We start from the raw sequence: 16877 nt of genomic DNA, 5'->3' as shown, positions 1-16877 counted from the left end.
CAAACTACTATGACCTGAAGAAAGAAAGTGGAAATAATTGTCCTATGTTTCTCTTTCTGTGTATGAGAGCAGGCAGGAGTTGATTATGTGATTTTTTTATTGTTGTTTTTTTTTTTTTTTTAAATTCTCTAAATGGACTCTGTTTACATCGTCCACTGGCAAAAGGCCGTAGTGCACAGCCAAGATGTACAGGGAAAGGTATTTTCAGATGATAGTAAAACTTGACTTCTCTACTTCTCTAGCAACTTAAGGGGGTTGAGAAAAGGATGAACAATTTAAGGAAAAAGAAATATAGCAGGACCATATCAGTGACTTAAATTTAGGAACTATCCTTGAAATTGAACCACATCTATAAAATAATAACTAAGACCAGATTGTCTTGCAGTAGCCATGTGATCTAAGTATAAAGTTTTGGAGAGATTAAGTTTAGTTGGTTCAGATTCTTTTGTTTTCTTTTAAATGTGTAGTGAATTTTCACTTAATTTTGCAAATCTAAAAATATTGATTTTTATTTCTGTATGTTATACTAAAAGTCATCTTAGTGTACAAGCAATTGTTTTCCTTCGTCATGCACTCTTAGAGCAACTGAAGGAGAGAAATACTTTGTTTAATTTCTAATAAATTTCATGTAGTGGAAAGAGTGTGGGTCCAGCAGGTCAAGGGAGGTTCTGCTCCCCCTCCACTCTGCCCTGGTGAGGCCTCATCTGGAGTCCTGTCTCCAGTTTTGGGCTCCCCAGCTCAAGAGGGATAGGGAGCTTCTGGAGAGAGTCCAGCACAGGGCCATTAAGATGATCAGGGGACTGGAGTTTATTTCTTACGAGGAAAGGCTGTAGGACTTGGGTCTGTTCAGCCTGGAGAAGAGGAGACTGAGAGACCTCATTAATCATAGAATCATAGAACGGTAGGGGTTGGAAGGGACTTTTAGAGATCATCTAGTCCAACGCCCTTGCAGAAGCAGGTTCACCTAGATCAGGTCGCATAGAAACATGTCCAGGCAGGTCTTGAATGCCTCCAAGAAAGCAGACTCCACAACCCCCCTGGGCAGCCTGTTCCACTACTCCTTCACTCTCACGGTGAAATAGTTTTTTTCGTATATTTAAGTGGAACTTTTTGTATTCCAGCTTCATCCCAGTATCCCTTGTCCTGTTGCTAGCTACAATAGAAAAAAAGAGATGCCCCAATCTCCTGACACTCACCCTTTAGATATTTATAAATGTTAATAAGATCACCCCTCAATCTTCTCTTCAGCAGACTGAACAGCCCCAGTTCCTGTAGTCTTTCCTTGTATGAAAGATGTTGCAGTCCGTCATCTTGGTGGCCCTGTGCTAGACTCTCTCCAACACTTCCCTGTCCCTCTTGAGCTGAGGAGCCCAGAACTGGACACAGGACTCCAGATGAGGCCAGACCAGGACAGAGTAGAGAGGGAGAAGAACCTCCCTTGACCTGCTGGCCACAGGCTTCTTGATACATCCCAGGATGCCTTTGGCCTTCTTGGCCATGAGGGCATATTGCTGGCTCATGTTTAGCTTATTATCAATCAGGACTCCCAGGTCTCTCCCTGCAGAGCTGCTCTGCAGTAGGTCAATCCCCAGCCTGTACTGGTGCATGGGGTTGTTCCTTCCCAGATGCAGGACTCTGCACTTTTCCTTGTTGAACTTCATGAGGTTCCTCTCTGCCCAACTCTCAAGCTGGTCGAGATCCTGCTGAATGGCAGCACAGCCTTCTGGGGAATCAGCCAGTCCTCCCAGTTTGGTGTCATTAACGAACTTGCTGAGGGTACACTCTGTCCCCTCATCCTGGTTGTTAATGAAGATATTGAACAAGATTGGCCCTAGAATCAATCCCTGTGAAACTCCACTGGCCACAGGCCTCCAAATTGATTCTGTGCCATTTTAAATACTTTAAAGTATTTAAAAGATGTATGTCAAGAGGATGAGGTAACACTTCTTTCTGTAGTGTCCAGTGAGTATGGGCCAAGGACAAAAGCTCCTCTGAAGTCTCCTCTGGATGTATTCCTGATCTAAGTGGACTTGCTTGAGTGTGTGTGGGAGTTGGACTGGGTGATCTTTATAGATCCCTTCCAACCCTTACTATTCTATGATTCTATGATATTACTGAGATGAGATATTTTTTCCACCTTTGTTCTTGTGACTTTCACATTTCAATAATCTTGTCTCAGAAAATGAAGAAACACGAAACTAATGAAATACCATGAATTGTAAAATATTGTAATAACTTATTGCTCTTATAAATAACAAGTCACTGATATTTCCATGGTTATGTTAAAGCTCGTCCACTCCTCATTACATTAGCTATTGTTGATTTGATGGTCAATTTAATTTCATCATGTTATTAAAGGCCACATATACCAACAATCATTCCAAGTGCTTTCAAGCTATTAAAGTAATGAAATAATAATACAGTGTTTCAGAAGAGTTTATTGGCTTGCATATATTCATCAGTTATCTAGTTATCACCTCCTTGTATTCTTCTCCCCAACTCATCTATAAATGACAAACTGCTATATAATGAGTTTCCTGAACCACAAAAATACCAGTCAGTTCTTTAGCATCTGGTGGACTTCTTATTTTTAGTTTAAAATTAAAGTAAATATCTGAAAAATCAGTAATTATCAAGACAGCATGGCTTACTTCTCTTTCTAGTATTTGTCCCTATATCATCATCAGTAGAAATGGAGGCAGATGACTTAAGGGAACACATCATAATTGAATATATTTTCATATTCTCATCCATGGAATTAGTCTGCTTTAGATGAAGGAATTGAAAAGTAAAGGAGCAGATCCTGGACAGAGAAATTATCTAGTTTGTATGCAACTCACTTGAATTATTCTCCTACACTGTTCTGAAGACCTATGTGTATACACTGGAAGATGAGATAGCCATCTGAAGCTGGTTTTAAATGTACTGTTTTGTAGCCTGTTACTACACAGTCTCTCAAAATCAAGGCCTCTGAATCTCACTTGCACTGCATTGGAAGCACCATTAAATTAAATGGAAACCTATTTCATGTTCTGAATTGTTTCAATGTGATATTACCATTTCTATATGACACTAGACTGCCCTCAATGTGATGGTTTCTCCTAAACAGTCATAAACTGCTTTTGAGAGTTCTAAACATCATCAAAAGAGACTTGTAAACACTATACTTAATTTTATCCTACAGCTTACTCTCCATTTCATAAATTCCCTACTCTAGAGGAACAGCCATGGAACACGTTTTCTCTTTGATACTAATGTTCTTCTGAGATTTAGGTCCTGCTTTTTCTTCCAGCAGTCCAGCATTTTGAAAATTGGAATTCACCTTTGCACACCAGTTTTTACTTCCTTTCAAAGCCAGTTACTGATGGTTGTATTTGCTCTGATTACACCCTTGCACTTCAATTTTTCTAGGGACTTGCATTCAGATCTGAAAGTTGTTTCCTTAAAATGAATCACTTCAGCAACATTGATGCCTTAAAGCTTGGGTTACCAGAATGTGTTTTCACTCCCTTGGGTGTGCTCATATATGAAATCCACTGCAGTAATTACACCAGTTTCAGATTCGAAACTTCAGGTATGCTGAATATTGCAGACAGAAGTATTGAGAATACACTCTACACCTCTATAATGGAAAATACAAACAAAACACATTTTTAACCTTTATATATACAAGATGAGCAGCTTAGGTTGAGCTCTTCACTTTTTGTTGTTCTACATTCTGCTTATAGGAATTTTATGTCTGTGTAGCGTTTAATGTAGAAATAATAGACTTTGTTCATTTTGTCTTTCTGACACTTGCTTATTTGTGAGAACACTTATTTGTATGTATTTCTACTGCTACACTTGGAAGCCAAAATCATGTAACATTCCAAAGTCATCAAGGATTTTGTTTTCTTAGATATTATTGTGTGAATGTATTTACCTGTGGAGGAGGAAAGAAAACCCAAAACTATTCAAGGGAGCTACATCTAGTGTTAATGTGGGCAAATAATGCATGACTAACTTTAAATTTTCCACAATCTTGTATTAGAAATTTCTACTAGATAAACCAACTTGGAAAGTAGGGAGAAAATATTTTTTAGTACAGAAATGTAAACAAGTTAGCTGTTGTAAGATACACTCTCCCTTCCCACTCCCCCTGAAAAAAAAAGTTACGTATGTATTAATGCAATTTGATAGTAAAATATTAATTTATTTTATGTTTCAGACTTGTTTAATGTAGATGGCACCAAGTTCTCTTCATTGTTTTTTGCCTTTTATTTTCTTTTTCTGTCCTTCTAAATTTATACAGTGTAAATAGAACTCTTGATTCTTTATTCTTAAGTTAGTATTGACTATCTTAGTATGTATTTAAACTGTTGACAATGTATTATTTTGCCTAGGAAACTTGGATTTCTTTTTTCCCACTATACTTGTCTTCTTGTTGAAGTGTTTTCTGTAGTGACAGGGGCTACATCTCTCTGAGAATTTCACATTAAACATCTAAAAAGGTGACTTAAATCACTAAGCTGAAGAATGCTGTGGGTAAGCCATAATATAGGTAGATAATTGTAATATGAAAATATATTAATGAAGAAGAGATGCTTGTTGCATTTTGCGTATTAAATCCGTACTGTAGAACTTTGACATACTGTATCTGATTGATGGTTACATTTGACAACTGGGTTCAACTATGGTTTTTCTAGAAACCTTATCTGTATTCTCTGTGTTCTTAAAATCGAATGAGATATAATCTTAGTTGTATGCTCTTAGAAGCCAGTGAAAGTGGGGAAAAAAAACCCCAAAAAAACAACTAAAATTGATAATGAAATCAGAAATACAGTGGATATTTGTAACTAGATTTTTATTTAAATCCCAAGTAAGTGTGAAACAAAGAGACCAGTTGTGATTAAAGGCTAAACTTTTGCTAGTTTACTTGGTTTGTGAAGTTTGTCCATTTGACGACTGCATTTCATGCTATAATAATTGCATTTTTAAAGCTTTATTTAGTGGGGGCTGTAGTAGTTATATGCTTCCTCATATAACTTGGGAAGGAACAGGGGTGTATCTCATTAAAAATGAAATGAGTAAATCCCAAGGCCAATTCTTTAGAGAGAATTGTTAGTTAAAAAATGTAAACCCAACTATATAATGTTGAGCTAAGTTGTAGCTAGCTTAGGCTACACAACTTTTAAGAATCACTTTGAAATGAGTGGAAAAAAATCAAATTTAGAGTAATAGTACAGTGTTGAGAAATAGATTCTTAGGTACTTTGTCGAAAGGACTGTGAAATGACTATATAAAGTGTCTTTATGCATATGTAACTTGTAGCAGGAGGTAGAGAGTATACATGGCAACTGTTTTAAACCTGAACACTGCAGAGAATGAACCAAAGGTAATAGTTTGGGTTGAGTGGAATAAGAGTTGTTTATTTGTCTTTCCATTTTTCATGTGGTTTATAATTACTCATTTCATTATAATATTTCATTTGTAATTAATTGTTTCAAGAAATGCCAAAGGAAATACGGGAATGAAAACTGTTAGTTATTTTTGTCAGTCTTCAGTTGAATTACTCTTTAATTTTGAGTACCATTCAACTTTTTGCAGTTTTATTTTGCTTATTCATCAGCTAAGAATCATGGTATGGGGACTCTGTCTCAACTTTGGAAAATATTATGTGAAGTCTTCCTACTTGTAATTTATCAACTTTCTACAGTACCAGAGAGGAATAAGAAATTTATTGAATGGACTTTGAAAGATCATCTAGTCCTTAATTACCAAAGTCCCTTCCAACCCTTAAGATTCTGTGATTCTGTGAAAGATGGAGTAAATAAGATTAACATAAAATTAGGAAAAGGGTTAAACAAGCATGGGGAATGAGAATTGAAGTTATTAGGGATTACTTGATAGAGGTGTAAGGAAACTACTTTAGTTATGCTTTTGTAAACCAGAGGAGAAAAATATTTAGTTTTACCAGTTTTAGTGTTGTAATGGTTCCTTTTCTGGGTTATCTATGTTCTTCTTGACTGTTTTTTTTGTACAGAGCTCAGTATGGTCAAAAATGACAGCAACATGAGCAAAACTGAGATTTGTACTGTTGTGGTGAGGTTCATCCAGATACAACTATGAATGTATATGTTAGGAAAAAACCTCGTTAAGATGACCTACACCATAAAGAGGTGATAAACACATTTTCTGAATGTTCAAATGCCCCTCCCACTTCTTAAGTGATTTTCTGACAGTTGTAGTGTGACTTTTCTTGTTGGGTCCATGTATCCTTTTGAACACAGGATATTTCTTATATCTTTGCATAATAGACTTGAAAATTAAGTTCTAAAACAAAAAATGAAAACAAAAGATTTAGATTGTGAAGTTTAAATAAGTGCTGACTCGTAAGTTTGTTAAGACGAAGTGTGTAAACCGAACCCTGACAGAAAGTGATAGACTAACACCACCTGTTTATAGCTCTACATTGTTACTATCATAATACATGACGTATATAAATATGTATCTACTCTCAGAAGTTTGTTGTAGCTATTAGATTTCTGTCTGTGAAAGCTGGTAACTGCTAAACTTGACTTCATAGATGCTTTGAATAAAAGAAAAACTAGTACTTAAGCAAAGTGACTTCATAAAAAAAATGGCAAATAAAATGCACTAATGCCATGGAAATGAGGGGAAAATGTGGTCAATTTGAGTTGAGTGACTACTGAACAACAAAAGTTCTTATGTGATATCAGAAAGACAGGAATGCAGAGATACAGTTAATTAACATGTGCAGACTGACTGTAGAAGTGTGGGTTAAAAGTGGAGTAACTGGTTGCTTATTCAAATGTGCTTCTAATGTCTGTTTTTCTAATGTGTTTTTCTTTGCTTAATGGATTAAATTAAGGAGTATGCATGACTGGTTTTAGTACTTCGTAATAAATATTTTTTTTTCTTTTTCCACTTCCAGTATCCTCTTTAGATCAAACCAGCACTACATCTAATTAAATAATGTTCTGAATTTAGATTCATTACTTCCTATTTCTTAATATAAAATGTTCCCACCACTCATAAACCTGTACAGTGTTAATTACACTAGAATATTAGAGAGAAAAAAAGAATGCTAACATGACTAGCTAGGTATGGTTATTATATGCAGTAATTATCTTATTTCTGTGATAGGTAAATTAGGAAAAATTAATACAAGAAGCTACAACACCATTAGAACTCTACTATCAGAAAGAGGAGATAATTTTTATTATTTTAAGAGTAACTTTCAATTTGTCAATGCTGTCAGTCTGGAGTATCTTCATTAGAATGATGACGATAGCATCTAGAGAAACTGAAAGGGAGCACAAGAAACTCAACAAATTAAATTTTAAATCTTTTCCCGCTTCTTGACTGGAAAGCTATTCTGTGCTTGTGGTTGATCTGAAGTTTTAGTCTACATGATATTGGTCAGGACTCACAGAGCATAGAGAAGAGGAGGGAATGAAGATATTAAAATAGGCTTTCTAGATTGTTTGCCAGGTAAACAAATCACAGTTCTCATCTTGATTGGCACTATACTGCATGTCTATTTAAATTTATAAGAACATGTCAGGGAAATAGCAATGACAGAGGAAAGTAGGTAACCTAATTAATCCATTTTGGAAGACTCTTCTATTACTTATATGAAGCTTACATATATATATATATATATATATGCTCGCCTTTTAGCTTCTGCTCATGAACATCACTCCTGGGTTTGATGTGTCTGGTTTGCTGTCCCTTTGCAAACCATCTCTGAATAGAGTCATTCCTAATTGTCTTGACTAGCATTGTGTATTTGTGTATTCTTTAAGTTTTTGTTTAGTGTACTGTTTCATTCTCTACTATAGCTTTTACAAGAAGTTGTTACATGAGTTATGTGTGACTGCATGTATTTGTTGTGTTTATTTTATAGGTGGTGATTCGTGCTCAAAATGGTGAACTCCTGTATCGTATTTCACCTTGGGCAAGATATGTAATTCGTGATGAAGATAAAGTGAATTACGACTGGGTACACTGGAATCCACCACAGTCATATATAGTAAGGCTCAAAATTATTTTCAAAAGGTGTATAAAACAGTGTGTCATGTCATCTCTGTAATCGTTCCAAGAAGAAAAAGAAGAGTTTTCCACTAAAAGAGTGAATGAGTTTAAGTAGCTACCTGAGAAGTAAAGAGTTTTTAGTTGTGGCTTTGACAGAAATAAGTGACTTGCATGACGAATGTTTTTGAGCTACATTTTTGGTCTCCCATAGAGTGTATTAAAAAAATCATTACTTATTAAAGTAGTATTTGAAACCTGGCTTCCCATATGCTAGGCAAGCTTGATAGCTGCTCCTGGAGTAGCCCTTCCTGGTACAGAGGAGAACAGGAAATAATCAGAACTGGGTTTAAGAGTTAGGTGCAAACACAAGCTTAAGTACTCCAATAATAAGTTAATGCCAAGTGAAGTCAGAAAAAGCTTTCAAAAGTAAGGTACTCCTGCTCCTGTCAAATCTTAGTTTCTTCATATCAGGAAAATCCATTTATTGATTTCAAAGCCCTCTTATTTCTCCTTTACTTATATAAGGAGACAAACTCTTTACATGATATATGAAGAATATCCTGGGAGAACAGACACTTCAGACTGAGTGACAGTATTTCATATTATTACACTTGGTGGAGTTCTCACTAAGAAATGGTGTACAGTATTTGGTATTAGAAGTGCTGCATGCAGCCTCTGATTTGCATTAAACTTTAGCACCCACCTCCAGTTATGAAGCATCTGCTTGACAATGAAAAGGTAACTCATGTGGAAAATATCTTTTCAATAAATCATTATGTAATGTACAGTAACTTTATATAATCTACAGTAACTTTCTGGGGTATATAATTTGTATGAATTTAGTGACCTAGAGTATCTATGACATCTAGATCCTCTGTAAGAACATGAATGGGAAGATAATTGAAAATGCAGTGATCTGTATGACCTAGAGTGAAAAGGAGTTGAAAACATTTAGAGTGAAGACAAAACCTTGCTGAGTTAAGTCAGGAAAGAAAAAATTGAGTCTGTTTATGAATGAGGTGGCCAGTGGAAGTAAAATACAGAGAATAAGCCTCAACCAGAGCTGCTTGTTCTTCACACTCTCTCTTTGTGTTTACATGTGTGTATTTACTTGTTTTGTTCTAACGTAACAAAATTTCACTTGAATATTAAATGAAAAATTAGTATATAAAATCTTGTAAGAGAAAAAGAGAAACTTCGCTGGAAGAATAGATTTTAATTGATAGTTTTCCGAAGTTCCTTCAGACTTCGAGGAGATTTTTGCAGTGAACTTTAGTTGTGTCTGTATTCTCTAAATATTTCACCCATCTACAAATACTGTGTACTTGCCTTTTTTTTTTTTTTTTTTTTTTTAAATCCTGTTTGGAATATAGGTGATTTTATGCCGTGGAACTGTGTCCTTTAGGACTACAGTATTTATAAATTTTAGTTTGGAGAAGGCAGGGTAACTTCAAATACATGCAAAAAAAAGTATTGAATAGCTTATCTTTTTGTTGATGTCTTTTATTTTCAAACAAACTTCATAATAGTTAAGAAGAACTTTATAGTATAATAACCGCTGCAAGTTTGTAAACTTCACTGTAATTTAAAAAGGGTATAAGAAAAGTGTTGAATCATGGATGTCCAGTTTCTTGTTCATAAAGAATGTGAATCTGAAATAGACAATTGCTTTAACACTTTAGAATGCTTAATTACTTCAGTTTATATTCTTTGAGGAAAACCAAAACAAACCTTAAATTGTTTTTCATCTTAGACAAATTATGTGATTATGATAATATTTTCAGACTGTTGTATCCTAACAACTGGGCTTTCTTTTTCCTTATAGCATAAGCATCCTTCTCCCAAGAGATTAAAAAGCCTAAGAATCTATGAATCTCACGTGGGAATTGCTTCCCCAGAAGGGAAAGTAGCTTCTTATAAAAACTTCACATACAATGTACTACCTAGAATAAAGGATCTTGGTAAGTAATAACAGACATATTTGCAGAAATAAAATTTTCATGTGCCTGTGCTCTTATTAGGAAAAATAATTATCAAGTGTCTATACCAAAAAACATAAACAAGTGAAATCTTTGCAAAACAAACAAACAAATTGGATATGTGAATCAAAATCCATTTCACAGATTTTTATGTAAAATGTAATTACAGAAGCCTAGATAAAAATTGCAGGGCAGTTTGCTTTTGGATAGTCTTTAGAAAATACTATGTTCTTAATTTGTCCTACTAATGCAGATCTTGATTCTAAGGAAAGGTAAAGAAATATCTGGATAGAAAGGATTGTCCTTTCTATCTGTCAGAATAATCATGCCATTTTTTTATCCCTCAACAGTTGCAATGAACATCTGAACATGAAAACTTTAAATGTGAAAAATCCTTTTAGAAAAGCACTTCTAGTATTTTGGAAGGGGTACCTGGCATGATTATCTTGGGTAGCATAGCAAAACTTCACCTCAATTTCTAATTGATGACTATTTTTTCTGTAACATTTGTACTATTTCTCTAATGGACAATATTAGAAGTTGCTAGCTTTTATTGCCCTTTGAAATACGTTTTACTGTACTGAACTGTCAAGTAATCATGACATCTATAGCTGAGACCTCTGTGGATGGTGACAGTGCTTGTGTGGATTTTATGTATCATTGTGCTTGAACTAGATACAATTTTTTTCTTGTAGCTTTACTTGTTTAGTTATTGTTTTAAAGGATGTGGCTTTTGCCTTCCAATGAAGTTAAGCTTGCAGGTGAGGCAAGAGTGGTTACATATTTGGGAGTCCTTAACCTTCATTCTGTGAGGTTAGTGTGTTTACCAGAATTATGAAAGCATTCTGCTTTATCTCCAGGTTTTTCTTTGGCTGATACATTATAAAATAAAAGCAATATAAAATTTAGGCAGAGTACATAGAAATTATAACATTTGTTTTTATTTACACAATTAAAAATTTTTTAAAAAAATGTTTAAGAGCTATTGGATTTAGTTTTGTCCTAATCTTGTCAGGACAAGCTTAAAGACATCGATGTTTAAGAATGCTAAGATATTAGTAGTTTGTAGAAATATATGCATGACAAATAGCAAATTAGCAACCAAATTGAATTAGATTAATTTGCTGTAAATAAGAATAAATGCAATGAGCCTGAATTATAAAACAGCAATGAATCTGGAAAATTACTGAGCTCATGCCAACTATCTTCTAACAATAATAGCTCTTTTATAACTATGAAACTTAAGCAAAACCAAGAATGATAAAGAAAACAATATCTTGTTGAAAATAAAGAATAAAGAAGTGACGATTTTGATTAGGCTATAAGATAACCTCAAGTTCATATTGCTAATAGTCCTCACTTGCTAGCTATTTGGGACACTTACTCACTGGTATTAAAGGTAGCTTTAGTTAATCTGTGACATATACCGTGACTTCATGATTAGTATGTTTTCCCTTTAGATATCTGTCTCTTAATATTTCAGTGAACTATTTTAGATGATAAATGGCATGATATACTTCACTGACCCTACTATACGTTCTGTCTTGGTTCTTTGGTAAATTCGGAACAAAATTTAGTAACTCGTTTGGGATTTTTTTGAAAGAATCAATAAAGTTGGGGAAAAAAGTGGGTTTGAAGTGGTAAAAAAAGATTTCCTAGGGCATAAGGTATAATACGTGTAGTGTATTATATGACTACCACTGTGCCCCTGATTGCAAATGTCACAAGTGAAGCAGAAGTTCAGGATGTGCAGACTTGAGGTAATTACTACTCTGAAATTAATTTAAGATTATTATACAGTCATAGAATAGTAGGGGTTGGAAGGGACCTTTAGAGATCTAGTCCAACCCCTCTGCAGAAGCAGGTCAACCTAGATCAGGTCACATAGGAACAAGTCCAGGTGGATCTTGAAGACTTCCAAGGAAGGAAACTCCCCATCCTCCCTGGGCAGCCTGTGCCAGGGCTCCATCACTCTCACAGTAAAATAGTTTTTTCTTATCTGGAACTTTTTGTGTTCCAGCTTTGTCCCATTACCTCTTGTCCGGTTGGTAGATACTAACCTCCTGGCACCCACCATATAGATATTTATAAATATTAATAAGATTCCTCCTCAGACTTCTCCTTTCTAGACTAAACAGCCCCACTTTGACTTTCCTCATAAGTAAGATGTTCCAGTTCCCTGATTATCTTGGTGGCCCTGCGCTGGACTCTCTCCAGAAGTTCTCTGTCCCTCTTGAGCTGAGGAGCCCAGAACTGGACACAGGACTCCAGATGAGACCTCACCAGGACAGAGTGGAGGGGGAGAAGAACCTTCCTTGACCTGCTGGCCAAACTCTTCTTGATGCATCTCAGGATGCCATTGGCCTTCTTGGCCATGAGGGCACATTGCTGGCCCATGTTTAGTTTATTATAAACTAGGACTCCCAGGTCTCTCTCTGCAGAGCTGCTCTGCAGTAGGTCAGTCCCCAGCCTGTACTGGTGCATGGGGTTGTTCCTTCCCAGATGGAGGACTCTGCACTTGTCCTTGTTGAACCTCATGAGGTTCCTCTCTGCCCAACTCTCAAGCTGGTCGAGATCCTGCTGAATGACAGCACAGCCTTCTGGGGAATCAGCCAGTCCTCCCAGTTTGGTGTCATCAGCAAACTTGCTGAGGGTACACTCTGTCCCCTCATCCAGGTTGTTGATGAAGATATTGAACAAGATTGGCCCCAGAACCAATCTCTGTGAAACTCCACTGGCCACAGGCCTCCAGCTTGATTCTGTGCCATTGATCAGCACCCTCTGAGCTCTGTCATTCAGCCAGCTCTCGATCCACCTCACTGTCCACTCAGCCATGCCATGCTGCCTGAGCTTTCTGATGAGGATGTTATGGGAGACAGTGTCAAAAGCCTTGCTGAAGTCAAGGTAGATGACATCTGCTGCTCTCCCCTCATCTAGCCAGCTGGTTGTGCCCTCATAGAAGACTATCATATTGGTCAAACAGGATTTCACCTTGGTGAAGCCATGTTGACTCCCCCTGATAACTATCTTTTCCTTCATATATTTACTGATGATGTTCAGGATGAGTTATTCCATCACATTTCTAGGGGTGGAGGTGAGGCTGACCGGCCTGTAGTTTCCTGGGTCGTCCTTCCTGCCCTTTTTGAAGACTGGTGTGACATTGGCCTTTCTCCAGTCCTCAGGCACCTCACCTGTCCTCCATGATTGTTAAAAAATGATGGAGAGAGACTTAGCAATCACATCAGCCAGCTCCCTCAGCACTCTCAGATGCATCCCATCAGGACCCATTGACTAATGACCCTTAAGCTTGGCCAACAAGTCTTTAACCTCTTCCATCCAGGGCAAATCCTCTGCAAGTTTATTTCCTGTCCAAATTATATTTGCATATCACTCCTCTCTAAATTTATGAGGTTCAATACACCTGATTCTATGTAGATCACTTGTCTCTTCCATTTGTAATGGAAGATGATTTAACTATAATCTATTTTGTAGAATGACTACTTGAAAGAGATTTGAATTTTCAGTTGTAATCATTAGTTAGAAGAGGCTAAAATGAGAGAAAGACCGCTTATGCTATAGATGTTGAATCCTTTTTTAACTATTTTTAAGTCAGGGATTTGATTTATTTCTTCTATTTTTTTATAGGATATAACTGTGTCCAACTGATGGCTATTATGGAGCATGCATACTATGCTAGTTTTGGTTATCAGGTCACAAGCTTCTTTGCAGCATCAAGGTAGATTCTTTCACCTTACACCTCATCCACTGAAATCAATATGCCTGTATGTGTGTGTTTGCAAGTATTTTTTTTAATGGAAAGAGAAAAGTAATGGCTTAGGGATTTGCTTTAGCTACCTCTTTAATCTGAAATCAATTTGTCATAGTGATCAGCTGTTCTGTGAAATGCTTTGTATAGTACAGAAACAAAAAGATTATAAGTAACTTCAACTGTCATAGCATATATTAGCTAATCCACCTTCAGTATTTATTCCTGGGTTTTGTTTTGAGGAACTCTTAGCAGTAAGCAACGCAATGTACAAGTCATTCTTTTATGATAAACTGAACTGTATACTAGTTCATAATAAACTTGATTAAATCATGGTTCTGTGTTCTGTGGCAACTTTTTTCCCATGCTTGTAAGAGATTTAAGGCCTAGGTTGAAAATAGATGGAACATATATTCATGTAATTGTTAAGAAAAATGTGATAAACGTAAATGTTACTTTTTTTTTCCCACATCTTTGTGAAGCTCAAGTGACAACTAGATTAAATTTAGATAGACAGGAACTTTTAAACAGCATAATTAGTTGAATGAAAGGTGTATTGGACACAGGAGACATGAATCTTTATTTTAAAACAGGTTGGAAAAATAGCGTACTACCCAAACCAAGTAACTAGGACAGCAGTAAATTATGTATATTTGGGGATTTTCATTAATGTACATTTTCTTTTCTAATTATTATAGATTACTTTTTTCCAGTAATATTAGTACATTCTTTTCTCTTACAAAGTGAAGATATGTTCAGTATTTAGTAGAAGCTTTACGTTGTATCAGTTATCCTTTAGACTGAATTGGATGTATTAACAGATTAAAAGAGAAGAATAAAACTTTATGGCTTTCTGCAAACATTTGCATGTGTTCATGATGTAATTTTTTATATGTAAAAGTTTTTTTTAAATTTTGAGATTTTAATTGGTAGCTGCTAATTAAGAGGCTGAAAAAATAACCTGTGTACCCCTAGAAACCAAGTGATGAATTGCTGACTCTTCAAGTGGTTTTAATAAGTAGTGTTCAGTATTGTGAGCTTAACTTCATATTGTACCACTTGTAACACATTGCACTTTCATTCTGATAGCCGATATGGAACACCAGATGACCTGAAAGAAATGATTGACGTTGCTCACTCAATGGGCATCACTGTTCTGCTGGATGTTGTGCACAGCCATGCATCAAAAAACTCTGAAGATGGTCTCAATAAATTTGATGGTACAGATTCTTGTTTCTTCCATTCTGGTCCTAAAGGAAATCATCAGCTTTGGGATAGCAGGCTTTTTGACTATGCAAAGTAAGTATAAAATGTTACTTCAAGTATGTTAATATTCAAAAGATGTGTAGATGAAGTACTGAGGGATATGGTTTAGTTTAGTGATGGGCTTGGCAGTGTGAGGTGAGTGTTAGGGCTTTCTTATCTTAAAGGTCTTTTCCAACTGTAATAGTTTTATCATTATTTCTTACAAGTTCTGTTAAAACTACAGTATTTGCCAAATTGGAAAAGTCATTTGGGCTGTTCAATGTTAATGTGATGCTGAGTTAAATTCCTTCACTATGGTAAATACTTAATCTAACACAAAATAATAGTGTTTAGTTTTTGATATTCTTCTGCCACAGAATCACAGAATTGTAGGAGCTGGTAAGGACTGCTAAAGATGATCTAGTCCAACTCCCTTGCTAAAGTAGGTTCAGCTAGATTGGGTCACACAGAGTAGATTTCAGGAGGATGGGACATCATTTTTTTTTTCCATAGTGTCCTGTGACAGGACTAGGAAGTGATGGATATAAGCTAGAACACAAAAAGTTCCACTTGAACAGTGGAACAGGCTGCCCACGGAGATTGTGGTGTGTCCTTCTCTAGAGGTTTTCAGAACTCATCTAGACACATTCCTGTGTGACCTGGTTGAGGTGGACCTGCTTTAGCAGGGGAATGGCTACATACTAAATACTATGTGCATTGTATATGCAATTATATTATGCAGCTAGAATAGATTTTTTTTTTAATAGGAAAATAGTTTAAAGTAGATACCTATTTAAATAGGTGCTATAAATGAATTTATATTTATTTTTCTGTATTATAAAATTGATCAATATTTCTATTGTATATTATCTTTATATTATATGTAATACAAGCATTATATCTGATGTCCCACACATATGTATAATTAAATGAAGCAATAAGAAAAGCGGAAGAAAAACTCTGGAAATTGTGGTCAAGCTGTCAGACTGTTGAAACGTGGAAAAACTTTTGCCCCAGGACAGTTAACTCGATTGGCTTCTGAAAGCTCTTTGGAATAAACAGTTATAGAGAAAGAAGGGTCATTTTCGGTAGACAGTTTCTGGGATGCAGTTTGAACATACTTAATTAGCTTGTATAGATATACTTTGTTAAACCAAGTGTTAATGCCAGATGATGATTACTGTTTAATATTGTTTACTTTGTATTCTCTGAGTTATTGAGGCTGAGGAGATTTATCTCAGGCTGAATATTTCAGTGGTTTCAATGGAGAAACAGACAAAACCAGCTAGTTTATTTCACTCTCCTTATGGTTTTCTCGTGTTAGCTTATCTCAGAGCCACCTTGATTCCTCCTTTTCCTTGTCTTTGACTCTTGCCCTAAACGTCCCACAATAATTTATGCACAACCCCACAATGTCCTTAACGCATTTCTTTATAAATTCTATAGTGTCACTCACCTCTTATTCCATAATAAATTTACCTTTCCCCCCTTGAGATCCATGGTAATTTTGTTTGCCCTTCTTATGCGTTACAGAGTTCTGATTTAACCCTTTCAAGATTATACATGAGTGGTTTCTTCGGTTGCTTATCACTTAGCAACAATAGAGTTCTGGACTCTTGTTACAAGTCTGTTAGTTGCTAGATTTTGTGTGCTCCAAGTTCAGTTTACTGTTTTGACCCTTGTTTTTTCCCTCACTTGCATTAATTGCCTTTAATTGTATATGCTTATGTTGCAGATATTCTTAAACCTTGGATCAGAATTATATGTGTTCAAATGATTGCCAAAAGAGATTTTCTTTTTGTACTCATAGGCCATACTTTTGAAGCTGACAGTTTTGTACCTTACAGGGA

General features: G+C 35.8%; 1 protein-coding gene across 1 annotated transcript in view; it reads left to right on the top strand.

The window, feature by feature from the left end:
* Nucleotides 1-16877, top strand: part of GBE1 (1,4-alpha-glucan branching enzyme 1) — a 163643-nt gene that overhangs the window by 58302 nt on the left and 88464 nt on the right. Inside the window, exons 4-7 of the mRNA XM_062002662.1 lie at nucleotides 7910-8035; nucleotides 9863-9998; nucleotides 13662-13752; nucleotides 14872-15081. Coding sequence (XP_061858646.1) covers nucleotides 7910-8035; nucleotides 9863-9998; nucleotides 13662-13752; nucleotides 14872-15081 — 563 coding nt within the window. The remainder of the gene's footprint in view (nucleotides 1-7909; nucleotides 8036-9862; nucleotides 9999-13661; nucleotides 13753-14871; nucleotides 15082-16877) is intronic.

Source organism: Colius striatus, chromosome 1, assembly GCF_028858725.1.
Source record: "Colius striatus isolate bColStr4 chromosome 1, bColStr4.1.hap1, whole genome shotgun sequence".
Lineage (NCBI taxonomy): Eukaryota > Metazoa > Chordata > Aves > Coliiformes > Coliidae > Colius > Colius striatus.
Note: the sequence above shows the minus strand (reverse complement) of the source record. Positions and strands in the feature narration are given on the sequence as shown.